Source organism: Leucopleurus acutus, assembly GCF_964270905.1.
Source record: "Leucopleurus acutus genome assembly, chromosome: 10".
In the NCBI taxonomy this organism is placed as follows: Eukaryota; Metazoa; Chordata; class Mammalia; order Artiodactyla; family Delphinidae; genus Leucopleurus; species Leucopleurus acutus.
In genome coordinates, this window is record NC_139153.1 from 42,217,820 (window position 1) to 42,245,393 (window position 27,574).

At 46.1% G+C, this 27,574-nt stretch overlaps 2 protein-coding genes and 1 long non-coding RNA gene across 6 annotated transcripts in view; 1 reads left to right on the top strand and 2 right to left on the bottom strand.

The window, feature by feature from the left end:
- The window catches only part of SLC6A20 (solute carrier family 6 member 20), a gene marked incomplete at its 5' end in the record, with an annotated part of 39,648 nt that extends 23,159 nt beyond the window's left edge, over nt 1-16,489 (top strand). For 3 of the 4 annotated variants that reach the window (XM_082847689.1, XM_082847692.1, XM_082847691.1), the window contains 6 exons: nt 930-1,171; nt 2,391-2,553; nt 11,637-11,841; nt 13,357-13,516; nt 14,678-14,843; nt 16,297-16,489. In XM_082847689.1, coding sequence (XP_082703815.1) covers nt 930-1,171; nt 2,391-2,553; nt 11,637-11,841; nt 13,357-13,516; nt 14,678-14,843; nt 16,297-16,446 — 1,086 coding nt within the window. In that variant the 3' untranslated portion in view covers nt 16,447-16,489. Of the gene's footprint in view, nt 1-896; nt 1,172-2,390; nt 2,554-11,636; nt 11,842-13,356; nt 13,517-14,677; nt 14,844-16,296 lie in introns of all 4 variants that reach the window. The other variant, XM_082847690.1, reaches the window with a different exon arrangement.
- On the bottom strand, nt 16,483-19,391 carry LOC309967167. The gene is made up of 3 exons (XR_014326494.1): nt 19,344-19,391; nt 17,456-17,517; nt 16,483-16,575 (listed from the first exon to the last, which is right to left on the bottom strand). It is a non-coding gene; the product is annotated as an uncharacterized lncRNA (long non-coding RNA).
- A 5,803-nt stretch (nt 19,392-25,194) lies between these two features.
- The window catches only part of SACM1L (SAC1 like phosphatidylinositide phosphatase), a 57,732-nt gene continuing 55,352 nt past the window's right edge, over nt 25,195-27,574 (bottom strand). Inside the window, exon 20 of the mRNA XM_082847693.1 lies at nt 25,195-27,043. Coding sequence (XP_082703819.1) covers nt 26,907-27,043 — 137 coding nt within the window. The 3' untranslated portion in view covers nt 25,195-26,906. The remainder of the gene's footprint in view (nt 27,044-27,574) is intronic.

A 27,574-nucleotide genomic window follows, 5' to 3' on the forward strand; every position in this document is an offset into this window, starting at 1 on the left:
ATGGGCTGGAGGGGAGGGGTCCCGAGGGCACCCCCATTCATCCTGCCACCTTCCAGGATGGGTGGAAGGGGGAAGACCAAGGGTTGGGGGAACAGTAGTGGACCCGGGGAAGGTGGGTGTGAGCCCGCCAGGCAGTGGAGGGGCGTGGATTCCATCCTCAGACAGGCAGTCCCTATGCCCTGCTAATTCTGGGGCATTACATCTTCCGTCCACTCTCCTCTTGCTACCCCAGCCCCACATCTGGCCTTCACCCCAGTCTCACCCCACACCCTCCCTCCAGCCTGTGGACCAAGCTGTTTACCAGGAGCGTCACGCCAGTCAGCTCCCCCTCCTGCTCCCGACAGGGGTGCATCCATACTCCGCAGGGCTCTCCGTGATCCAGTCCCAGGCACCCCGCTCCCCAGTCACCCCATAGCTGATGCCAATCAAGGGAGGCCACCATTGCCTTTGGGGCAGGACAAGTTATTCATTTAGCAAATCTGGTCCCTGGAAACAAAATGACTTTGGCAGCACCCCGCCATTAGTGCCCCCATCACATTCCAAATGCCCCCTAACATTAGTGCTGCGGTACAACCCAGACCTTGACACCAGCACCGCCATTTCTGGAGGCCCAGACCCGTGCAGTGCCTGGGTCATGGATCAGGCGCTCAATACCTTTAAAACTTACTTTATCCTACACTTTTCAATTGCACACCTCCTGCGGGTGAGAGGCAGTGGAGGGTAGGACAAGAAGATGCGTTTATCTGCTGAGGACCGGGCTGGGCACGCATGGGGCCAGGAGAGCTGGGTTCGGGCCCCAGGCCTGCATCTGGCTGGCTGTGTGCCGTGGGCAATTTCCTTCCCCTCTCTGGGCCTCCTGCCCCCTGCTGATCTGGGAGTCTGGGATTCCCACCCGGGGTTCTCCAGCCTTGTCCCTGCTGGCTTTCCAGATGGAGCAGCTGGCCAACCCGAAGGCCTGGATCAACGCAGCCACCCAGATCTTCTTCTCGCTCGGCTTGGGGTTCGGCAGCCTCATCGCCTTCGCCAGCTACAACGAGCCCTCCAACAACTGCCAGAAGCACGCCGTCATCGTGTCCATCATCAACAGTTCCACCTCCATCTTTGCCAGCGTCGTCACCTTCTCTATCTATGGCTTCAAAGCCACCTTCAACTACGAAAGCTGCTTGAACAAGTAAGCCTGGGTCATGCGGTGGGCCCCAGGCCTCAAGCGGGGGGCAGTGAGCCTCTAAAGGCCCGAGCTGAAAGGGTCTCTGGGAGGAGGCAGACACCAGAAGTCAAGGGGTGTGGGGCAAAGGGCACAGGCTTTGCTGTCCTCAATCCAGGGTTCAAATCAGAACCACCAGCAGCTGATGAGCATAAGGCAAGCCGGCGTCTGCCTGAAGGAATGAGGGCAGTTTTGTGTATTCAAAGCACTTAGCGCCAATAGGGCATTCAACAGATAAACCTTAGCTTCTTCTACCCCATCTCCCCCGCTCAGAAGTAACCAAGAGCTCTCCAGCTGAGCCATGGAGATTGCAGGATCTACTTTCTGCTGCCCCTTACCCAAAATACAAGAAACATCGTCCAGAAGGTTTGCTGTCCAATACAGTGGTCACTAGCCACAAGGGGCTAGTGTAAACATTTAAATGTAAATTGATTTAAAATTAACTAAAATTTGGGGGACTTCCCTGGTGGTGCAGTGGTTGAGAATCCGCCTGCCAATGCAGGGGACACGGGTCCGAGCCCTGGTCCAGGAAGATCCCAAATGCCACGGAGCAACTAAGCCTGTGCGCCACAACTACCGAGCCTGCAATCTAGAGCCCGCGAGCCACAACTACTGAGCCCGCGCGCCTAGAGCCCATGCACTGCAACAAGAGAAGCCACTGCAATGAGAAGCCCGTGCACTGCAACGAAGAGTAGCCCCCGCTCACTGCAACTAGAGAAAGCCCGCGTGGAGCAATGAAGACCCAGTGCAGCCAAAAATAAAATAAGTTTTAAAAAATTAACTAAAATTTTAAATTGATTTAAATTTTGATTTAAATTGGTTTCTATTTCAATGTAAATTCTTTTAAATCAGTTCCTCAGTTGCACTAGCCTCATTAGAGTACTCAGTTGCCACATGTGGCTAGTGGGTACCATATTGGACAGCACTGATGGAGAATGTTCCAATCATCACAGGAAGTTCTGTCAGACAATGTTGGTCCAGAGGTTAAAATAGCCCAGCTGCGGGGGTTTGGTTCCTTTGATGATCACTGTTCCTATCTGAGGCTTCTTCAAAGCCGTTCACAATCACTCTGCCCTTTAAAAGCTCACCAGTCAACAGATTCCCTTTGTTGGAGCGACCTCACCTAATCAGAAGAGGCAGAGGGTTTTGTAATCAGCGAAGGTTAATCAGCTGCTCTGCTCTGCAGGATGATTCTGCTGCTGACCAATTCTTTCGACCTTGAAGATGGCTTTTTGACAGTCAGCAACCTGGAGGAGGTGAAAAGTTACCTGGCGTCTGCCTACCCCAGCAAGTACAGTGAGGTGTTCCCACAGATTAAAAACTGCAGCTTGGAATCGGAGCTGGAAACGGTAAGGTGCTGGCAAGGTCTCGGGCCCTTTGGGAGCTGTTCTAGAGAAAGTGCAACTTGAGGGGTATGCACACCCTGTGAAAATCAGGGAAAACTCGGGACTTCCCTGGCAGTCCAGTGGTTAAGACTCCACGCTTTCACTGCAGGGGGCACGGGTTTGATCCCTGGTCGGGGAACTAAGATCCCACATGCTGTGCGTGGTGTGAAAACAAACAAACAAACCAAAACAACAACAATATATATATATATATATATATATATATGTATCTCCTTCCTTGTGCCTCTTAGAGGACGAGAACTCTGCCCACTAGTCTCCCCGAGTGCTGCACGGGAATCCCAGTCTCTACACAGTTCCTTTGGGTTCCCTGTGTCCTTTCTTCCTTTAAATTTTCTCTTTTTAAAATTGAAAAATAGAGGAAAGTATAAAGAATAATATAACAAACACACATCTATCCACCTCTCAGAATGAAAAATTGTAAATATTTTGTCATTTTGGGCTCAGATTTTTTTTATGTAAAAGAAAACATTTCAAGGATAAAGGTAAAATCCCTTTTGTTACTGTCCCCAAAGCTTTCACTACTCCCCAGAGGCCAGAACCTTTTTTTTTTTTTTTTTTTTTGCGGTACACGGTCCTCTCACTGCTGTGGCCTCTCCCGCCGCGGAGCACAGGCTCCGGATGCGCAGGCTCAGTGGCCATGGCTCACAGGCCCAGCCGCTTCGCGGCATGTGGGATCCTCCCGGACCGGGGCACGAACCCGCGTCCCCTGCATCTGCAGGCGGACTCTCAACCACTGCACTACCAGGGAAGCCCTGTAAGAGCTACATTTTATTCCATCATTCAAATATCCTACAATTTACTGGACCCAGGCCAGCGGCAGTAGAAGCCCAAAGTCCTAACCACTGGACAACCAGGGAGTTCCCTATGGATTCCCTTACTGATAGACATTTGGGTTTTTCCAAAAAACTTTTGCTACTGAAATCACCTTTATTTATATTTTACAGAATTATATTTGCTATGCTGGCAACTTTTTTTTTTTTAACAATTGAAGTATTGTGTTACTTTCTTACATACATCAAAGTGAGTCAGTTATACATCTATATTCTTTTTCATATTCTTTTCCGTTATGGGATATTACAGGATATTGAATATAGTTCCCTGTGCTGTAGAATACTACCTTCTGGTTTATCCATTCTATATGTATAGTTTCCATCTGCAGGTCCGAAACCCCCAATCAAACCCTCCCCCAACCCCGCTAGGCAACCGCAAGTCTATTCTCTATGTATGTGAGTCTTTTGTTCTTTCATAGATAAGTTCATTTGTCATATTTAGTTTTTCAAACTTTGTTGAATTTAATTTTATTTTATTTTGGGGTATAGTTGATTTACACTCTTGTGTTTGTTTTAGACATCCAGCAACCTGATTCAGTTATACGTAGACACAGATCTATTCTTTTTCAGATTCTTTTCCCCTATAGGTTATTAAAGGGTGTTGAGTAGAATTCCCTGTGCTACAGAGTAGGTCTTTGTTGGTATCTCTTTTATATATATTAGTGCGTATATGTTAATCACAACCTCCCAAGTTATACCTCCTCCACCCCACTTTTCCCATTCGGTAACTGTTAAGTTTCTTTTCTAAATCTGAGGGTCTGTTTCTGTTTTGTAAATTGGTACATTTGTATCAGTTTTCAGATTCCACCTGTAAATGATGTCATATGGTATTTGTCGTTATCTGTCTGACTTACTTCATTTAGTATGATCATTTCTAAGTCCATCCTTGTTGCTGCAAATGGCATTATTTCAATTTTCATGGCTGAGTAATATTCCATCGTATATATTCACATATTTTCTATCCATTCCTCTGTCAATGGACATTTTGGTTGCTTCCATGTCTTGGCTATTGTAAACAGTGTGGCAATAAAGGTTGGGGTGCATGTGTCTTTCCGAATGATGGTGTTCTCTGGGATTACGCCCATGACTGGGATTGCAGGATCGTATGGTAGCTCTATTTTTAGTTTTTTAAAGAAGCTGCAGATTGTTCGCCATAGTGGCTGTCACAAATTTCCATTCCCACCAGCAGCGTGTAGGCAGCTTCCGTTTTCTCCACACCCTATTCTGCATTTATGCTTTGTGGACGTTTGTTGATGGCCATTCTGACTGGTGCGAGATAATACCTTGTCCAAGTTTTGATTTGCATTTCTCTAATAATTAGCGATGTTGAATATCTATCCCTGTGCTTTTTTTTTTTTAACAGTGTGAGTAAAGCTAAACTCTTGAAACTGGCTTCTTGAAAGTCGGCCCTGTTTTGAATTCTTTTTCCGTTACCTACAACAGGACATTTCTTTAGACCAGGGGTCATTTACTGCCCCGCAGGCTTTGGGAATATTAAGTGCCCATAAGCCCCCTTTTAAAGATGTTGTTATGAGAAACGGCCACAAGGCGGCAGCATTTCTTCATGCCCCACTCTGGTAACTCCAGCAACCAGAGGCTTAGAGAAAGTCGTATTCCTGGGTTGTAAATTACATGGAAAATGCCCGAAGAAAACCCCGAGGGTTTACATCTTGTCTCGTTACTTCATCCCCTCACCGCACAGACTGATCCCCAACCCCTGCAAAAGTGCTATGCAGATGGTGCTGTGGTACATACAGGGAGGGGGCGCCTCTAAGGAACGAGGCTAGAGGTGGGAACCCCACCACCAAACCCATGAAGACCAGGTGACTTTTCAAAGCTCTTCCTACCCAGAGGGTCCACCATCCTTTGGGTGCACTAGACTTGCTTCAGCTGTAGGAGGACCTGCCTGGATCTGGAGATTGTAGTCCCATGCAGAGGGGACCAGGCATTACAGGTCCAAGGGGTGGGGCTCGTTTGCCGGCACATCCTGCCCACCCAGCTCCCTCAGCCCCAGCACACTCCAGCCTTGGGACCCAATCCTGCTCAGGCTCCAGGGATGTGACACCATCCCAGGTCACCGAGGCCTCAGGGCAATATAGTAGGCGTTTTTTCCCTCTTTTTTCTTCAAATTTTTTACTTTCTGTTGGAGTATGGTTGATTTACAGTGCTGTGTTTGAGTTTTACAGCAGCTTGATTTAGTTATACATGTACCTGTTCTCTTTCAGATTCTATTCCCACATAGGTTATTACTGAGTGTTGAGTAGAGGTCCCTGTGCTCTCTAGTAGGTCCTCACTGGTTATCTATTTTTATACATATATATGTGTGTGTATGTGTGTGTGTATATATATATACATATATATATACATATGTATATATATACATATATTAGTGTGTATGTGTTAATCCCAACCTTCTAATTTCTCTCTCCCACCTCTGCAACTTCCCCCTTTGGCAACTCTGAATTTCTTTTCTAAGGCTGTGAGTCTGTTTTTGTTTTCTCAGTTATTTCATTTGTATCTGTTTTTAGATTCCACGTGTAAGTGATATCATATTTGTCTTACTGTGTCTGAGTTACTGGACCTAGTGAGATCATCTCCTGATCCATCCATGTTGGTGCACATGGCATGATTTCATTGTGTTTTCTGGCTGGGAAATAGTCCACTGTGTATATGTAGTGCATCTTGTTTATCCATTCATTAACCTCGGTGGATTTTCGGTAGTTTTGATGCCTCGGCTATCGTAAATCTTACTGCAGTGACCACTGGGGTGCATGTGTGTATTTGAAAGATGGTTTTCTCTGGATATTTGCCCAGGAGTGGGATTGCTGGAGATTATGGGAGCTCTGTTTTTCAGTTTTTAAGGACCTTCCCTACTGCTCTTCATTGTGGCTATTACCAATTTACCTTCCTCCCAACAGCATTGTTGGGTTCCCCTTTCTTCACGTCCTCTGCTGCATTTATTATTTGGAGAATTTTTGATGATTGGTGCCAGGGGATAACTCGTTGTCATTTTGATTTCCATTTTTCTACTCGTTGGCGACGCTGAACATCTTTTCACGTGCTTTAAAACAAAAAAACACAACAGGGTGAGTAAAGTTAATCTCTTGAAATTGTTTTGAAAGTCGGCCCTGTTGTGAGTTCTTTTTCCGTTACCTACAACAGGACATTTCTTGAGAGCAGGGATCATTTAGTGCCCCGCAGGCCTTGTGAATATTAAGTGACCATGAGCAGTGTTTTAAGGATGTTGTTATGAGAAGCGGCCACAAGGCGGCAGCACTTCTTCATGCCCCACTCTGGTAACTCGGGCAACCACAGGCTTAGAGAAAGCTGTGTTCCTGGGTTCTAAATTACATGGAAAATGCCGGAAGAAAACCCCAAGGGCCTGTGGCTGGATACTTCCCACCCATCACCGTGCAGACTGATTCCCAACCCCTACAGTAGTGCTATGCTGATGGTGCCATGGTTCGTAGGTGGGGCGTCTCTAAGGAAGGAGGCTGGAGGTGGGAACCCCACCAGCAGGAGCCGTGGAGATGCGGTGTCTTTTCACAGCTCTTTCCTCCCAGCAGGTCCACCATCCTTTGGGTGCACTAGGCTTGCTTCAGCAGTAGGAGGACCCGTGTGGATCCGGAGACTGTGGTCCCACGCAGAGGGGACTAGGCACCACAGATACAAGGGTGGGGCTCGTTTGCCGGCACATCCTCCCCAGCTCCCTCAGCCCCGTGACAGCCCAGCCGTGGATCCCAAGCCTGCTCAGGCTCCAAGAATGTGACACCAGTCCTGGTCACTGAGGCCTCAGGGCAATATAGTCTGCATTTGTTCCCTCTTTTATAATTTATTTTTTATTTTCTATTAGAGTATGGTTGATTTACAGTGCTGTGTTTGAGTTTTACAGCAGCTTGATTCAGTTATACATATACAAGAACCTATTCTCTTTCGGATTCCTTTCCCACATAGGTTATTACTGAGTGTTGAGTAGAAGTCCCTGTGCTCTCCAGTAGATGCTCATTGATTATCTATTTTATAATTATATATATACATACATATTAGTGTGTATGTATTAATCCCAACCTCCTAATTTCTGTCGCCCCCCCCCCTGCAACTTCCCCCTTTGGTAACTCTAAATTACTTATCTAAGGCTGTGAGTCTGTTTTTGTTTTGTCAGTTAGTTCATCTGTATCCTTTTTTAGATTCCACCTGTAAGTGATATCATATATTTGTCTTACTCTGACTTACTGGACTTAGTTAGATCATCTCCTGATCCATCCATGTTGCTGCAAATGGCATGATTTCTGTTTTCTGGCTAATAGTCCACTGTGCACACGTATGGCGTTTTCTTTATCCGTTCATTCAACTCGATGGACATTTCAGTAGTTTCGATGCCTCGGCTATTGTAAATCTTACCTCAACGACTGTTGGGGCCCATGTGTGTATTTGAAGGATGGTTTTCTACAGATATTTGCCCAGGAGTGTTATTGCTGGACCTTATAGGAGCTCTATTTTTCATTATTTAAGGACCTTCCCTACTGCTGTCCATTGTGCTGTTACCAATTTACCTTCCCACTAACCAGGGGTTCCTTGTTCTCCAGACACTGTCCCTTATTTATTGTATGTAGACTTTTTGGGGTTTTTTGACCAGGCTGATTGTCCTTCGTACTGCTGAGGTGATAACTTGTAGTTTTGATTTGTATTTGTGTCATAATTATATATGTTGAACTCTTTCCTTGTGCCTTTTGGCCATATATATATATATTTTTTGGAGAAATGTTGTTTTAGGTCTTTTTTCCTTTTTTTTTTGATTGGGTTGTCTTGTTGTTGAGTCGTACATGCTGTTTGTATATCTTTGAAACTTAGCCCTTGTAGGTTGCACCATTTTGAAATATTTTCTCCTAGTCCGTAGTTGTTTTTGTTCATGGTTTCCTTCAATGTGCAAAAGCCTTATGTTTGATTGGGTCCATTGGTAGGTTTGCTTTTATTTCTGTTGCCTTGAGTCTGACCTAAGAAAATGGTATGATTTATGTCACAGAATGTTTTGCCTATGTTCTCTTCTGGGGTTTTATCGTGTCATATCTTGTATTTAAGACTTTAATCCCTTTTGAGCTTATTTTTGTGTATGGTGTGAGGGTGTGTTCTAACTTTATTTGCGGCTGTTCAGCTTCCAACACTACTTGCTGAAAAGACTGTCTTTTCTCCATTGTATATTCTTGCTTTCTTTGTTGAAGATTGACTGTAGGTGTGTAGGTTTATTTCGGGCCTCTGTATTCTGTTCCATTGATCCATATGTCTGTTTTTGTGACCATGACACTGTTTTCTTTACTGTAGCTTAGTAGTATTTTCTGAAGTCTGGGAGGGTTGTGTCTCCTGCTTTGTTCTTTTTCCTCAGGATTGCTTTGGCAATTCCGGGTCTTTTTTTGGTTCCATATAAAGGATTATTCTGGTCTGTGAAAAATGCCATGTATAATTTGATAAGGATCTCATTAAATCTGTAGATTGCTTTGCGTAGTGTGGCCATTTTAGCAACATTATTCTAGGACTTTTTTTTTTTTTTTAAATATTTATTTGGTTGCGCCAGCTCTTAGTTGAGGCAGGCAGGCTCCTTAGTTGCAGCACGTGGGCTCCTTAGTTAAGGCTCACGTGCTTCTTGGTTGCGGCATGCACGTGGGATCTAGTTCCCTGACCAGGGATAGAACCCTGGCCCCGTGCGTTGGGAGTGTGGAGTCTTATCCCCTATGCCACCAGGGAAGTCCCTGGGACCTTTTCTTTCACATTAATTTTCAGGTCAATTTGACAAGTTCCACTGGGGGGTGGGAAATCCCTTTAACTTTTATTAGAATTGCACTGACTCTGTAATATAATTTGGGAACAATCAATATTTTTTTCAACTGTGACTTCTGATTTAGGAGCAGGTTTTTTCTCATCATTCACTGAAGTCTTCTTTTATATTCTGCAACTAATTTTTCTCCACAAAATCCTGGCAGATCTTTGATTTACCTTTATGTCTATGAACCTTATTGTTTTGTTCCTATTGTAAATAGTGTTCATTTCCCAATTTCTACCATTGCTGGTTTTCGTTGCAAAAGAAAGCTAACGATTTTTGTGTTGGTCCTTTATCTAGCAACCCTGATGAATTCTCTTATTCTCATATTTGTCTATATATTTGCTTTACTTTTCTATGTAATTCTTATGGCACCTGCGGATCCTAGGAATTTTTTTCTAGCACAGTGGAAGTGCAAATGAGAGTGGGCATGTTTGTCTAATTCTTATATTTAATGTAAATACTTCTAGAGACTGCTTCTAGAAAGTGTCTCTAGAGAATGCCTTTCAAGAAGAGGGAACAGTAAAGGTCCATAGCTCTGCTTGCCAGTAAGGTACCTTGGAGTTTTTTTGGCCCTTTGATTTCATAGGTGGAGCCATTCCAGGTCATTTCGTGGATGAGGCAACACTTTGTTATTCCTTCCTCCCTGCTTACACTGACCTGTGGCACGACCCTCCCTATCAGGGTGTCAGCAGATCCCCAGACCTCAGCCCCTGCCTTTAAGGCCTGGATCCTGTTCAGATGACTTCTGAGGCCTACTTGTGTTCCTGCTCAGTTCAAATTTCCTTTTTGTTTCTGGCACCTGGGAATTTTCCTCACTTACTTTTTGAGTTTGGCTCAGTGCCCAAGAATTGTGTGGTTATTGATTTATTTAGACTTTTTTCCACTTGAATTTTTCCATGAATCTTTAACAAAGTTTAAACTATACCTTGAGTTCCTTCCCAAACAGTACAAGGACTTTCAGACACTTTCACTCACCCCCTTGTTTTAAATACCTTTTATGTCCAATTCTTTTTATTTTTTAAAGGTTAACAGATTTTTTTTTTTTTTTTTTTGGCTGCATTGGGTCTTTGATGCTGTGCGTGGGGTTGTGGTGAGTGGGGGGCTACTCTTCTCTGCGGTATGAGGGCCGGGCTTCTCATTGCGGTGGCTTTTATTGTTGCAGAGCACGGGCTCTAGGCACGTGGGCTCAATAGTTGTGGCGCACAGGCATAGTTGCTCTGTGGCTTGTGGAATCTTCCCGGACCAGGGTTCGAACCCATGTCCCCTGAATTGGCGGGTGGATTCTTAACCACTGAGCCACCAGGGAAGTTCCCAATTCTTTTTAAACTGATAAATTGGATGCTATTGTTATTTTATACAAGAGTGTCTGTATTGACCGGCATGCTTGCTATTTTATTTGTTCACCTTTATTGCATCCCAGCTGTCTTCTGGGGGCATGTATTATCAGTGACACTGCTTAGCACTGTCGGCTCATGGTAATAAAAAGCAGGCCACCTTTAGTAGGTTCCGTTGTTGTTTTTAAACTCTCTGCAAGTGATCACTCCCTTATGGTCTGCACCCAGGGCGGATGAATACCATTGTCCCCATTGGTATGCTGTTGAGCTGACCTATATTTTGAATGTGACAATCCAACATCCGCCATTCCAGGGGAAGGGTGCTGAAATCTTAGTTCTTATTCCTGCTGACTCTTCACTCACAGTGGCATGTTTTCAGGTCAGTTTATAAATCTCGGGTTGCAAGCTCACTGCTTGATCATCTCTGGTGGTCTTACAGGTAACCCAATTCAGACCTTCAATGGAAGCCTTCCCCAGTGTTTGCTTCTGCTGCTTCTGCTACTGGCAGCCAGGGGGTGCTTCCCCACCCCCACCCATAAGCCCTTTCAACCAGGAGCTGAGGCTCTATTTCCACAGTTCAGTATCCCTACAGCAGCGTTACCGCCGCAGGCATCTGGCTTCTGAGCAGCCTGCCCACTTGGTTGCCTGCCGGGCAGGCCAGCTCCCCACCATTCTGGCCCCTGTAGCTGTGGCTCCACCATCTCAGCTCCCGGAACACCCAGTCAGTCATGATACAGGAAGCAGAAATTATGCAACCATTATTTTACTATATTTTATCCATAATGATGTGAGTTGGGGCAGGAGAGAGGAACTCAGCGTTCCAAGTTGACTGAGGTGTGTCCTCACACTTTGCAAATAAGGGCTCCTGACAGCTCGCATTTCTGTCCAGCCCAGCTTACCCTCAGTGGGCTGGTGTGCAGGTGGAAGATCCAACCTCAGAATGTGGCTTCTCGTGGCTGATTCTCAGGTTCCCCAAGTAGCTTAGCACCTGGGGAAGAAGTCCTAAGTCCCCCGGGTGTGTAACTGGTGTCTTCATCCTGTGGGCAGGCCGTCCAGGGCACCGGCCTGGCCTTCATCGTCTACACAGAGGCCATTAAAAACATGGAGGTGTCCCAGCTGTGGTCGGTGCTCTACTTCTTCATGCTGCTGATGCTGGGCATTGGAAGCATGCTGGGGAACACGGCCGCCATCCTCACCCCTCTGACCGACAGCAAGGTCATCTCCAGCTACCTGCCCAAGGAGGCAATCTCAGGTGAGTGGGCCAGCGAAGGCGGCGGGGCTTGGGGAGGTGAGCAGAGGGAGGAGTCTCCTCAGGGGTCGCGGGCTCAGCGAGAGGCCGCAGCAGCCTCACCGGGGTCCTGCCATGGCTCTCTCCTCTCGGGCAGTCTGGGACCTGGTACACATGATTCACCCCATACATCTGGTTCTCCACATCACAGGGGAGTGAAGTGGTCACCCCAACCTTGGCAAAGGCCAAACCCCCCAGCACGGCCCTCAAAGCTCTCCAGGCTAGCAGAGAACCTGCTTTTGTCTTTGTGTTGACTGAAGCATAACAACAACATGTACATTTCTCACACCAGAGAGCCCCTCCCTGCTCCTGCCCCAGCAGTACGCCCCCATCCCCATCCTCTTTCCCGTCCGTGTAATAATCCAGCCTAAGACCATACACCACAATTCATCTACCCATTCTGCAGCTGGCAGACCTTTGCCTTGTGAGGGCAAGAGCCTGTTTATCCAGGCCTGCCTCTCCACTTCACTCCACCACCCATCTGCTCCAGTGCAACCTGGCAGTGTCCAGAGAACCGTGACTCCTCACCCCCACATCCAGAACCCTTCGTCCCAGCCCACATCAAACCCAGCTCCCACCAGAGCCCTCTAGCGCTTAGCCTCCCTGCCCTCAGGAGCCAGCATTATGTGAGCCTCCCCTCCCGCACAGAGCCTGTTCTCCTTGTGTCCGCCTCAGGACAGCAGTGGGGCTCACTGGCTGGTGGTGTAGGCTGTGGTCATGGAAAGGGCAGGTGTGAGCTTTAGAGTCTAATACTTTGTGGGGTGCCCAAGGGAGGCAGCAGAGACTGGAGCCAGAGCTTCGGTTCTGGAGACAGAAGGGCCTGTGTCTGAATTCCAACTTTCTTTCTGTGCTGTGGAATGTTGGGAAAGTTACCCGACATCTCTGAGCCTTGGCTTCCCCCTCTGTAGAAGGGGGCTCCTGATAAGCTGCCCCAGAAGCTAAAGCCTCCACTGCATGGCAAGTGCCTGGGGCGCAGTAGCAGCTGGGTAAGCATTTGTTTCTTCTCCTCCCCTCCCTCCTCCTCTCTTCTGGTCAGATGTGAATCCTCTCTAGGGGGTCCTGTGAGGGGTGCCCTGCAGCTGAAACCTCCTCCCCTGATTCACTTCCCATGAGCTTAGTGGCTGAGTTGCTGGGATGAACAGAGTCACCAGACCCATAGATTGGGTGAGATTCCCCTAGACAGCAACGCCTACAAGTTTCTCTTTTCCACCGAGTTTGATTCCCCACTACTGGACGGCTCCATGAATTAACAGCAGGAAGTCCTCCTGACACTCCTTGCAACACCTTTGCCCCACGCTGCCCAACACACACACGTGGCACACACGTGCAGAGAGGCCAGTCCACGACGGCTCCCCCAGCCCATGAGGATGAACTGAACGGCCAGCGCCTCCTCAGGGTCCATGGCTCTTGAGCCCCGTAGAAAGCTGGGTGCGCAGGCCGGGGTCTCAGGCGGGTGAGCAGGCGGTCTTGTGCTCCTAGGTCTGGTGTGCCTCGTCAGCTGTGCCATCGGCTTGGTGTTCACCATGGAGGCCGGCAACTACTGGTTTGACATCTTCAATGACTACGCCGCCACGCTGCCCCTGCTGCTCATTGTCCTGGTGGAGGCGGCCGCCGTGTGCTACCTGTACGGACTGAGGAGGTAGGAGGCCTGCCCCGCCAGCCGCCCAGGAAACCCACCCGTGAAGGCCATGCCTCACAACACTTTCTGCCACATGTAGTTTCGAGAGTCCCAAGTGTTCACATTATGCACGTGGGTCTTTGTGGTCTACAGCCCAGGGTCCTGCTAGGTCAGTGGCGGGGGGGGGGGGGGGGCAGGTGGTGATGGACACGCTGCAGGGTCCAGGAGAGGCAGGGGCTGTGGTTCCCCCTGTGACAGTCTCACCCGGCCCCCTCCCCTCCCCCATGGCTGCCTCTTCTGCCGTGGGGAGCAGTTTCAAAAGCCCTGGACTGGAGGTAAGACACCAATCCGGATGCTGGGCATGGGTCGGCCACTACCTGGGTGCCCTCAGGCAAGTCACATCACAGCCCTGGACCTCGGTCCCCTCCCCTGGGAAACGGGGAGGTGGCTGGGTCAGCATTTCTCAAAGTGCTGAGATACTTTCCATCCTCATTTGTGTGGGGGGGGGGGGCAGAAAAATATGATTAGCCTATCCAATCCATGGTAAAACGGATATATTGTCATGCTATTGCTAAATTCAGGTAAATGAGTCAATTATAAAAAGCCCACAGACGATGGGAATCACAATGGTGGGCTGCAGGCAGCTACACTTGGGAAGCACCACTCCATGCCAGCTCCAACGGGTCAGGGCCAAGGTGCTTCTGCCTCCTTCAGGTTTTCCCTCTGCCCCAGAAAACCTGCTCTGGTTTCAGGGGACAAAAGCGATTCCCCTGTGGGGGCGTTTCTAGGGGGAAGGAGAGTTGCTGACAGACAGCAGGGTGGGAGGGGTGGAGCAGGGCTGCCCTCGCGGTCCCCTGGTGTTGAGGGCTGGCTTCACAGGCATCCCGCCAGGCCCTCTGGTGTACAGCAGCAGCCTCCAGCTGAAGGCCGGCACCAGGAGGATGGCCTCTGATGTCCACTCGCCTATGGGTGGTTGCTTTGCCTCCTCTGTGGCGGCCTCAGCCCTTCTTCCCTCCCTGCCCCCAAGACCCCCAGAAGGAATCAGAGACTGCCCAGTGGTCGTGTTCAGCCATCAGTGGTGCCCAGCACACAATCTTCCTGAGCAGACGAGGAGGTGTGGCCTGGACTGCCTGGCGCCAACAGCATGGATAATCCAAGCTTTCTCTCCCCACCTCCAAACAGATTCGAAAGCGACCTTAAGGCTATGACTGGACACGCTCTGAACTGGTACTGGAAGGCCATGTGGGGCGGTGTGAGCCCGCTGCTCATCATCAGCCTCTTTGTCTTTTACCTGAGTGACTACATCATCACAGGGACCCTGCAGTACCAAGCCTGGGACGCCTCCCAGGTATGTAAAAATACTCAGCCCAGGAGCTGGGCTGTGAGTTTTTCAACATGGGCTGCAGTGAAGAGAGTGAGATTCCGTCCAGAACTTCCTGGTGGCCTCTGTCCACTGAGGCCACTCAGGCAAGGCCAAGCAAGGCTGGAGGGCATGGCCCCCGAGGAGCTGGGGGGGGGCAGGGACTGGCGTTTACACTGGAGTTGCTAGGACAGAACCGGGGACTGAGAGGGGCACTCAGGAGGCTGGGCTGCATCTGCTCACCCAGCAGAGGGCAGCACATCAGTGTTTTAACAACCTGGACAGCCATATCACAGCACCGGTCTGTCCTTGCACAGAAAAGATTTACTTTTTAAGGAAAGTAATACAACTGACCAATTTGGATTTCTTTCCCTGTGGGTAGAAGATGCTGCCCCTTAGCATATGGTGTGTGTGCAGTGTGTGCACAGGGCCCATGCTCCAGTCCACACACTCCACGCTGCACCATGGCTGGGAAGGCGCCACCGCGTCTGGTTCTGGCAGTGGTGCCAAGCAGGGCTTCCCACCCTGCAGTGGAGGAGCAGGGTGTTTCCTCCAGTCCATGCAGCCTGATACTTTTGGAAAATGCAATTAACAGTGAATTCCTTAAAAAAAAAAAAAGGTAGAGCAAATACAAGCACCAAATATGTATCAGATTCAGCAGACACAGGATTATATGCTGTCAAACTGCTAAAATCATTTATGTTTCCTCCCAATTCCTGTACTCGTCACACAGAACACAATGAGTAACAGACGAGCAACAGAAGTCTGTGGGCTGGTTCCCACGGCCACACTCCGGGTGGCATTTTGGTTTACAAACCATACGTGCTTTGGTTGACAGCAAGTACCTGCTCCCTGGATTTAGCTGTCCTCTGGTTCCTTTGTGGAAAGGTAGTGTAGCATTTAGTGGCTTTTGGGCCTCAACTGGTTTCTCATCAGTTTTGCATTTACGGAACCATCCATCATTCTTCCAAGTAAGTCCTGAGGTCCATCAACACTTCTCCTGAGATGAGAGCTGTGCTGCTGGACACAGAAGCTAATAACCACATGTGGCTACTGAAATTTAAACAATATTTAAAATTCACTTCTTGCACATCCCCGGCCACATTCCCAGTGCTCAATGGCCACCTATGCCTGGTGGCTGCTGTACTGGACAGGTAGCCCCTACATTTAGGTGCCCTGCTGCTGCCTTGAACGTAAGCCTTGGATTATTCTCATGGTTGCTCTTTCCAGATAGCTCCAAACAGTATGCACAGGGGGGTTAGTCTGCCCAGCAGAGCCACTAGTGACCTGCACGCAGAGCTGGGGCGGCCCCGGGTGTAAGGATGCCCGGCCGCAGATGCTCTCTTCCTCCCGCTGGAGGGCCTGAGGCCCGGAGGGGTGGTGCCCTCTGAAGGCTCCGCATGGGAGGTTCTTTCTTCTGACACTCAGGTTCCTTCTTCAGGGCCAGCTTGTGACGAAGGACTACCCCTCGTATGCACTGGCCATCATTGGGCTGCTCGTGGCCTCCTCTACCATGTGCATCCCCCTGGGGGCCCTGGGGACTTTCATCGTGCGCCGCCTCAAGCGGAGAGACACAGCCTCCGTGGCCTGAGAGCTGGGCTTCCCCAAGACTGCCGTCAGCCGCTCACTATCTTACAGCCACTTACGTACAGATGGAGCCGCCTCGGCTGCTTTTGGAAATATTGACTCCGGAAGCACTCAGCCCATCGTCTTCTCGAGTCTAGAAAGGATTAGGAAGGTGAAAAGAAAGACTACTCCCTCAGCAGGACACACACCCCACCCGCCACCCCCAGAGTCACACACGGTGCTTCCTCCCTGTCACCACGGAGGCAGAATTCTCACAGCCAGTCTTGAAGACAACTGCTCGACTCTAGCAAAGTCCTAGAAGTAGGGCACACCGGGAGCTGAAATTTGACTACTGTTTTTATGGGATAAAATTTAAGGAATGTTTTCTGGTGAGATCCCAAAATACTAGCGGGCATTCATTTTTTAGAGAATTTTGAAAAGGAGTTTTTTTAACTAAGATGACTAATCTGAATGTCATCAATGCAAAATTAATTAATTCTTTTTTCAGTCACGGTGAACCTGCAATCACTGTGTTCTCCTTCGCTAATAGGATTGACTGGCCATAAAGAAAGAAGGCCTTTGTTTGGAGCTCACAAAAGGAGTCACTTTTCCCTAATCTGAGGCCTTGCAGTGGGTCCAAGACCAGTCCTCTCTACGAACAACCCCAAACCACCTTCGGCCCTGGTGTCTCACGACACTGAAAAGCTGCCAGAGCCTCTATGAGGATGAAAGTGAAGCTAACTTTCCCATAGACCTAAGATTATATTTGGACATGATGACCAACTCTTTACAGGAAAGATGTATAGAAAGACGGCTCTCAAACAGAACACCCAGTAAGTGAAGACACCATATTTATGATACAGCATTAGTCCACCTTGTGAACGTCTCCTGTCGTTTAACTGCAATAAGTAGGTCAGGGTTATCCCGGAAGTGAGGAGGTCCCTTACTGCTCTAACACTCCTCAATTCCATGCTCTCAGTGAAGCACACAGTTTCTTTGAGTAGATTTGTACAGACATCTTTAAAGACACTTACACATTCACCTGGAACATCAGATGTTCTAGAGATGGCTTTTCTTTTTCATGCCATAAACTTCCCTATAACAAGAAATAGGCATTAGAAAGGTCTTAGGCAGTCTTGAACTTCCAGCTTCACCTGATGCCCATAAAAAGACCACTTGGTGGTGTTAGGCAAGCTGGAGAGCCGCATGTAAGTCAATGGAGTTAGAACACACCCTCACCCCATATACAAAAATAAACTCAAAATGGCTTAAAGACTTAAATATAAGACACGACACCGTAAGACTCCTAGAAGAGAACATAGGTAAAGCATTCTCTGACATAAATCGTGCCAATGTTTTCTTAGCTCACTGTCCCAAAAGAACAGAGATAAAAGCAAAAACAAACAAATGGGACCTAAACAAACTTAAGCTGTTACATAAACACATAAACACAACAAAAAGACAACCTATGGACTGGAAGAAAATACTTGCAAATGATGTTACCAACAAGGGCTTAATTTCCAAAATATACAAACAGGTCAACAACAAAAAATAATCCAAAAATGGGCAGAAGGCCTAAATAGACATTTCTGCAAAGACAACATACAGATGGCCAACATGCACATGAAAAGATGCTCAACATCACTAATAGAGAAATGCAAATCAAAACTACAAATCAAAATGTCACCAGTCAGAATGACCATCATTAAAAAGTCTACAAATAGGGCTTCCCCAGTGGCGCAGTGGTTAAGAATCCACCTGCCAATGCAGGGGACATGGGTTCGAGCCCTGGTCCGGGAAGATCCCACATGCTGCGGAGCAACTAAGCCTGTGTGTCACAACTACTGAGCCTGCGCTCTAGAGCCCGTGAGCCACAACTACTGAAGCCCGCGTGCCTAGAGCCTGTGCTCCGCAACGAGAGAAGCCACTGCAATGAGAAGTCCGCACACCGCAACAAAGAGTAGCCCCTGCTAAATAAATAAATAAAAATTAAAAAAAATAAGTCTACAAATAACAAATGCTGGAGAAGGTGTGGAGAAAGCAGAACCATCCTACACTGTTGGTGGGAATGTAAACTGGTGCAGCTACTATGGAAAACAGTATGGAGGTTCCTCAAAAAACTAAAAATAGAGTTGCCATATGATCCAGCAATCCCAATCCTTGGCATATATCCAGACAAAACTATAATTCAGAAAGATACAGGCACCCCTGTGTTTACAGCAGCACTATTTACAATAGCCAAGACATGGAAACAACCTAAATGTCCATCAACAGATGAATGGATAAAGATGTGGTACATATATACAATGGAATATTACAATGGAATATCACTGAGCCATAAAAAAGAACGAAATCATGCCATTTGCGGCAACATGGATGGACCTAGAGATGATCATACTAAGTACGTCAGAAAGAGAAAGACAAATACCATACGACATCACTTATATGTGGAATCTAAAATATGATACAAATGAACTTATCTATGAAACAGACTCACACAGAACAGACGTGTGGTTTGCCAAGTAGGAGGGGGTGTGGGGGAAGGATGGATTGGGAGGCTGGGATCAGCAGATGCCAACTATTATATATAGAATGGGTAAACAACAAGGTCCTACTCTAGCACGGGGAACTATATCCAGTATTCTGTGATAAACCATAATGGAAAAGAAAAAAAAAATCACTTGGCTTTAAAATGCATGAACCAGCATTTACTTACCACAACTAGTAAGTCCTCTGATTTCTCATCAGAGGGTTCTTCGGTGTCACAAAACCTCGGCTATCAAGGCTTGGAGAGTGAGCACACTCAACAGCAAATACACAGCACAGAGTCTGTTCCTGAATCCTTATGGGTCACAGTCTCCGAGCCCCCAGCCCAGGTCACTGTCTTACAACAGGGGCCGCCCCTTGGGGGTTGGTTATCACCTGGGTATTTCAGCCCTGAATGCTAGGTATCCTCAGGAGTGTAGACACAAATGTTGTTCTAGAGCAGCTCTTCATTCACAGTTGCTGTACTTCAGTGGTCCTCCACCTCAGTGTCCATTCCAACCACCCGGGAGCATTTAAAACTCCTGGTGTCCAGGCCACGCCCTGGAACCTGCCAAATCTGAGAACCAGGGCCCTGTTTAAGAGAGAAGGAAAATGTGTCATACATTTAGGCACACTTACATCGAAAGTGACCTTTAAAAGTTTGAAAGCACTTTTGAGCATTTCTAATTGTATGGAAAAGTTACTTCTCCAGAATAATATTTGCTCACAGAAGTCAAACAGATGAAGTCCCATTATTATAGACTAATGTGCTCCAGATGAAAATGTCTCCAGCTTGGGTTCAGTTTTATTCTGCTTTCTGAGAACTGCATGAAGAGCAGAACATTTCATAGTAATCCTCAGTCCTGTTTCAAAAAATTCTTTGAATTCTTTGACTATTTTCTAGGGACTGCACAAAAGCAGTCATCTTAACATTTGTCCACCCTCTTCCAATAAGCTGGAGAGAAAAAGGCACGTTTCATCCCTGTGCCCTTAGCAGTACAATGACATTAGAGCCAGACACGGACTCCAGAAAGCTTTCTGATTATACTAAAAACACACCTACTCTTAGTTCTAAAGAATCAGGTAGGGAAATATTTGGGGTTTTTTTAGCAATTGTCATAAATAAAACCCTAAACAAATATATCTCTAGGTCTTTTTGGTCACTTATGAGATGTAGTTTTGTTTTGAGACCTCTCAACACAAGATTTTCCCTCCTTATGTAAACATACTAGCTAATTTTGAAAAAAAAAAAAAAGGAAAATAAAGGAGAATCCATCTGGTCTCTTTTCTACTGCCTTCTCTGTTTGCTTCCTCACATGCAGTGAAACCGCACCAATGCAGTGCATGAAGGCCATCACATGAGAAGAGGATCACATGATAACAGGAAGGGTAGCATCCAAAAGAGAAATTAGGAGAAAAAATTCTAATTTGGTGGATTTAAACAGAATGTGAGCTCTTCCGAATTGCTGCAGAATCTTTCCAACCCTTTTGAGAGGTGCCCTGGGCAGTCTGCCCACCTCAGAATCCCTTGTTGGCTGAGGCCATGAGAACCCACACAATAGGTTTGGGTGTGACCTCAGAACTGTCCTGGGGCGGAAAGAGCGTGTAAACTATTGTGTTAGATTTCTGTAAAAGTTATTCTACATAGAAAAATTAATGTATGGCTGTTCCACTTTATAGATAGAAAAGCTGGGGTAGAGAATTAATTCACCCAACCATTTTCTACTCAGCATCCAGTCAGGTAGAAAAAAAACGAGCGATTTAAACAATCCTTTGCAAGGCAAAAAGTACGTCTACAAATATGAAATTCTCAACCAGAATTTTCTGACCAGTCTCTTACATGTGAATCATGTGTCCTTTCGTATTGCCCACCTGCATAAGATCAGCCTTTATGGAGTATATTACAATCCAGTCCCTGTGTAGGCTCTGGGGAAAGTTCTGGTCCCTGGACTTCATGGCTCTTAGATTCTGGAAGGGAAAAAGACAATGATAGATAACAAATGATATTAATTACAGACTGTGATCTTTTCTAAGAAGGAAATAAATGGGCCAAGTGATGGTGTGAGAGGGACAGTGCTTCAATCAGGTGGTCGAGGAGGAGATACATGGACTGAATTTTGAAGAAGAATGAACTAGTTATTGGAATTGCTGGAAGGTCTGTCCAGGCAGAGGCAATGGCAGTGCAAAGGGCCTCAGGGGAGAAAGAGCAGAAAGGAGGCCTGTGGTTGGACTGGGGACGGGAGCGATGGGAGATGAGCTTGGAGAAGTGGGCAGAGACCAGGTCATATAAGGCCTTATAGGCCACAACAGAGCTCCGGTTTCCTTCAAAGAGCAACAGAATCTCACCTGAGGGTTTAACGTGGGGCCCTGCGTCATCTAGTTTAGACTTGAAAGATCACTTGTAGCTGTGGAGAACAGACTGGAGAGGGTTGTAGATGGGGACCTTGGAAAATTATTCCAGGAGCTACTTTAGGAAGTCCATGGGAAAGATGATGGTGGCATAGACTTGGAAATGAATATGGAGAGGAATAGGTGGGTCTGAGTTATATTTTGGCGGGGGAGAGTTGCCAAGACTTGCTTATGGACTGGATGCATAGTTGAGAGGAGAGGGATGAAATGTTTCACTTACTGGGTGGATGCTGGTGGCATTTCCTGAGATGGAGAAAACTCGGCATGGAACCAGTCTGCAGAGTATAAATCAAGAGCTCTGGGGGGGGGGAAAAAAAGAGCTCTGCTTGACCATACTGAGTTTGAGATGCCTGTGAATCAGGTGGGAATATCAGGTAGGCAGCAGAACATTAGAATCTGAACCTTTTGGAAAGGTCCGATCTAGATGCATCTGTATTTGGGAGTCACAGCATCAAGATGCTATTTTAAAACCATGGGTCTAAATGACATCACCTGGGGTAAGTGTGTACATGGAGAGGAGGGCTTAGGACCAAAGCCTACAAAAAAATCCAACATGTGTCCAGACAGGGCCACAGGTTCTTTTCCATCTTTCTCATTGAGAGAGGGGGTCTGTGTCCCTCCCCCTGAATCTGAGTGGGTTTGTGAGTGCTCCAACCAATAGAATATGGCGGAAGGGACACCATTGGACATTAGAGGCTAGATCATACCATGCAAGCTTCCACCTGGTTTGCTGGAACTCTCACTCCGGCCGCCGTGAACCAACCAGGTATGAAGTCCTACAACCTTGAGGCTGCCGTGCTGCAAAGCCACATGGAGGCTCCAGCTCACAGAACCAGCTGGTCCACCTTCCACCCACCCTTGTGCAGCACCAAACCAGCGCAGACCAGAGACCAGCCCCTCTGTCAGCTGAGTGTCACTGAGTGACCTCTGTCAGTGCCATCTGGAACAGAAGAGATCACCCAGCTGTGCCAGGCTCCATTCCTAACTCGCAACACTGTGAGATTACTTTCCAGAAATAGATAACTAGAACAGGGATAAAGCAGAGAGGAGACATCAGTAGGCAATGGAGTTCTGAGTAAAGCTGGACAGAACCCAGGAGAATGTGTGCTCCCAAAAGGTCAGGAGAAGGACATCTTAAATTCTCCAAACATGACTTACAACCTGTACTTTCTACTTCTCCTAACCTCAGAGTCTATGTTTAAACCGAAATCTAATAGGAGCTCAATTTAGGACATAAAATGTAACATGATATTTTAATAGATGAGACTTTAGCTTCCTACAGCTAGAAAAATAAACAGGCAACAGGCACGCATCACTGAAAATGGTGAAGAAAGACGAATGTCTGGGCCTTTGGCTAAAACAAACAAAAAGCAAAGACAAAGTTATGCTCAGAATAATCTGTAAAGGGAAGTGCTAAGAACAAATAGGCCATCTGACCAGTTCACGCAGGACCAGGGCATTTGTGGTAATAAACATGTCACAACTCCTTTTAATTGTCTCTCCCCCTCCACCCCCACAGTGAAATCCCATTTATGGAGCCTCTGTGTGATGTCCAACACAGAGGATGAGAGCTGGACATCAAGGAAGAGCTCCCGCCTGTAGATTTACCTGGGTTTCTCAGCAGGGGTGTCCCCGTGTGCATGTGTTATCCTAGGGAACTGCCATATGGATGAGAATCCAAGAATTTATAGTTAAGAGACCAGGTTCAACACACAAGTGAGGTCCAAATATAAATTAGAGCCCATGTTTTCTTTAACTCCACGGCCAGAGTGCTCGCCCTCATGCGAGCCTTATTCAAAATCAGTTTCACAGAATCGTCCTATTGAGATGCTCTGTAAATAAAAAATTCCACAGACCAAAAAGTCTGGGTGCTGCTGCGTTGCACACACCCTCTAGGGGAGTCAAACCTCTGACAAGTCTGAGAATTGAGACAAGTCTTTGACTATGTTTAACCCAATGTTTCCAAATGGTTCTCACCACAGATCCCTACTGTCAAAAAACAGCTCTGAGCACACAGGACTCGTGTTATTCCAAACACTCAGGACAATGCTTTGCCGAACAGACTGAGAAGCTGGGGGCCCAGAGCTCAGGGAAGAGCCAGGCCATCCTGCAAGACACGGCTGTGTGAGGAAGGGTTCTCAGCAGTGAAAACACCCAGGCCAACGGGACAGAACAGAAAGCCGAAACCCCGCAAGTGGAGGGGAGCCTGATGTGTGACGGTGGCAGCACCGCACAGCAGGACGGAGGGAGTCGGGAAGGCTCTCTGCTGACTCTTCCCGTTAACCCAGTGGGAAAAGAAAACTGGAGCCTGTGTCGGATGCCAGCACACAGTCCCTCCCCAGGGGCTACACTCTCCTCCCTCCATCACTTCAAGTATGGCCATGCGACTTGCTTTGACCAATGAAATGTGAACAGAAGAGATTGTCACCTTCAAGCAGAAACTTCTCCCTTTTCTTTCTGCCAGGACAGCTGGTAATGTTCTGTGTGAAGCTGTTCCGTCGCTCTGGGTCCCAGGATGCAGATGTCATGTGGCAGAGCTGCAGCAGACCCTTCAAGGATACACAGAATGAGTGAGAAATAAGTCTTCATTTTTTTAAAGCCACTGAGATTTGGGGATCATTTGTTACCGCAGCATAATCTGATCTACCTGGATTGACACAGACCATTTCCTTACTTTATGGACTGGAGAAAAGACCTGACGTGAAAAAGCAAAATTATGTGAAAAGAAGTCCCTTGGGGTTGAGCAATGTTGTCTTACCCAAGCACAAGGGATGGTAGGAAATTTTTGGTAAATGCAACACCATTGAAATTATACACTTCTTTCACCAAAAGCAACCACAAGAAAATGAAAAGACAAGCCACAAACTAGAGGAAGATATATGTAGTACATATAAGCAACAAAGAATTACTCTCCAGAATATATAAAGAATTTCAGAAATCTTTAAGGACAAGCAATCTAACAGAAACAGGCAAAAGACCTCAAAGGCACTGCACAGGAAACACCCGATTCCCTCCAGCACCAGCTCTGAATCATGACTTTGGATTTTTCTCTCCTTACAGGTTGTGGGAACAGACTTCCAGAGAGCCCCACCTCCCGGTATTCATGCCCTGTGTAATCCCCTCCCCGAGTGAGCTGATCTAGTGGCTTGTTTCTAATGCATAGCATATGGCACAAGTGATGGGAATGACACTTCTGAGATTAGGTTATAAAAGACTGTGACTTCCATCTTGCTGGCTTTGGTGAACCAAGCTGCCAAGGTGGAGAGGTCCATGTGCCAAAGAACATAATATTTTAAAGACTTATTGTAATTTATCTGTAGTAGGAAAACTTCTGACATCAGGACTCATAGGCAAGCAGGAGGAAAAACCCCCAAACGCTTGTTTAAGCCACTTCCCCTCAAAACACCCTTCACACACCACACACACACGTGCAAGGGTCTCCTAGGCACCGAGGTGTCTACATCAGCATTTCCCTCAGGCTCCCTGACATCTTCCTGTGGCCTGAGAGGACGTTTTCTAATAAGCATATTGTCCCACTTCTTGGTTGAGAGCCTCTATCATTTTGAAAAAGAAATTACAATTTGGAGGTGGGAATACAGGGGACATCTTTTAATGAACAATATCCTAAATATTCCCCTGGAATACCTGTAACTGAAAAATAATTATAAGGATAAACACAATTTTTAAAGTGGCCATAATTGGAAAGTAGAATTTCAGAAGCTACTCATTTTCTTGCTTACATTGTCTAATTCTTCTATAATGACCACACATTGCTTTGCATGTTTTTTATAAAAAAGAACATCCCTTTGTAAAACAAGGTATAGGAATGACACCAACATTAGTTAGAAAAGAGTATGACATTTTATTTTCACTTACGGATGGACAGTACATGAATTTAGAAATATAATCATTGCAGGGTTCTGAAATATTGATACCTTAAGATCTAACACACCAACATTAGCCCATTCACTGCAAAACAGCCACATCAGCAGTTCAGATTTGGTCTTTGTTGTGGTCGCTGAAATAAGTTCTTAATGTGAAATGCCCAGTAGCATCTGAGTAATACATTACAGTAGACATGAACTAAGTTTCGATATTTCCTCTTTGGAACGAATTATGCTTATTTACAAGTTAAGAGTAGGTAGTTCTAATTACTTACCCTATTGTGAGTTTTAATGACTGACTTTAAGCTACAGAGGGTTTTCCAGCTATTATTTCCTTTAAGTTTCTAAAAGCAACAACTCTTATTAATGTTTATAAAAGATAATGTTGGAAAAAAGGTAATGTTAAAATCAAGGCGCTCTTTAGAGATATTTAAGGACAGGAAAAGGTATTACCATTGAAAAAACTGTACATATTTTCAAGCACAACACAAATATTGTAGCAGTATTTAATTGAACTATTTTAAAATAGTGGCAATTATACTTCCTTACATACTTTTCTAATTTTTAAACCTCATAATTACAATTTGAATATACAGTCTGACGTATAATTAGAACTATGCACAGCTTCTAGAGTGTATTTTTTCAGATTTATTTCTTCACATAAATTAAAGTTTAAGTTGGTCCTTGATTCGGAGAGCTGTAACTACCTGGAAGCACTAAATTTTAGACTTACTGACAGCTAACAAAAACCCTTAAATAGGGAAAAGCATCGACACTACCGTGCGTGGAAAAGCAGCTGCTGCCTCCAAGTGCAACATCGGATTCAGCACAAGACCCGCTCAGAGGCCTGCATGTCTCCATGAAAGACCCCCAAGAAACCGAAAGGTCCAGAATGAAGGAGCTGACCAACCAAGGGCATTTTCCACACTGGGGCAATCCTGAAAACAGAGGAGGCTTTGGACCTCTAGCATAAGAGAGAGACTTCATATTCTTTGATTTCATTTACACCTTTTAAAAAAGATAAAATACACCTGAACCTTTTTCATCACACTTAAACTGCACAGCTCAAGCTGACTGAACTCATAAGGCAGCCCAACTGAAGCTCCAAAGGAACACCAGACCCTGGTCTCCTCTTTCCTACCATGTAGTCACAGACTATTTCGTCCAACTACTTGATGTATGTAAAAGACATTTTATAAACAGAGTAGACTTAGCTTATTATTAAACTAAAGAAAAGTCCAAAGATGTATGGAAAAGTATGCTTGCTAACAGAAACTGCTTCTACAGTGACAATAAACTGAGCTAGAAAAATAATTTCACTGTTTTAAATAAGGAAAGAAGCTAGATTTTTTTTAAAATATATTACTTATTCTGCAACAGCTGATTAAACTGACAATGAATAGATTCCTTCCATTCCGTGAGCTGAATTGAGGTTACATTTTAATTATAGAATAGCTTCAAATGATAACCATCCCAATAGTAAAGAGATCATCAAGGCAGTAACATCAGATCAATTCTAAGTCATCACCCCCACACAAAGCGCAAGATGTGCTTTTGGATAAAGGATTTAAAAAGACCTTGGGCTGACGTGGAAAGCGGGTCAGTAAAGACTCCAGTTCTGCATAATGGAATCTTCCAAGCCAAGCCGCTTTCCACAGACACAAATTCAGTCTATCTTTTCTTTCTGGACCAATCTGGGAGCATCAACAAAATCTTTGCCATTGTAAAGAATAATAAAAAATGTTCCAATGCTTGCAACTCCCCAGAAGAGCACATATGCCAGTGTTTCTGTCCAGGTGTCACCTGTTGATTTTAAAAACAAAGAGCTGATAAATAACAAGTCATTTTATTGATACTAGATCCAGCTTTCAGCCGTTTAGCACATCTTGACAACATTAAAGTTTACAAACACATCCAAAGGAAAAATATAAGAACCTCTCAATTAAGGTTTAAAACAGTGGTTCTCAAACTCTGGCTGGCAACAGAATCCGCTTCAGGGCTTGATAAAGAATCAGCTGCTGGGCTGAACCCCAGTGTCTGTCTCATTTAGCAGGCCTGGGGTGGCGTCCAAGAATCTGCATTTCTAACCAGTTCCCAGATTATGCTGATGCTATGGGTCGAGAGACCACATTTTGAGAACCGCTTGACTAAACTAATTTCAGGTTATATCAAGCAAATAGTAATTATTAGTTTTAGATTATATACTTTAATATTATAAGAAATTATTACTAATAGTTTAGTTCATAGTCCTATCTATGACAGGTATCAGCTACTACCAAAATGCTAACACAAAAAATACTGGGTTGGCCAAAAAGTTCATTCAGGTTTTTCTGT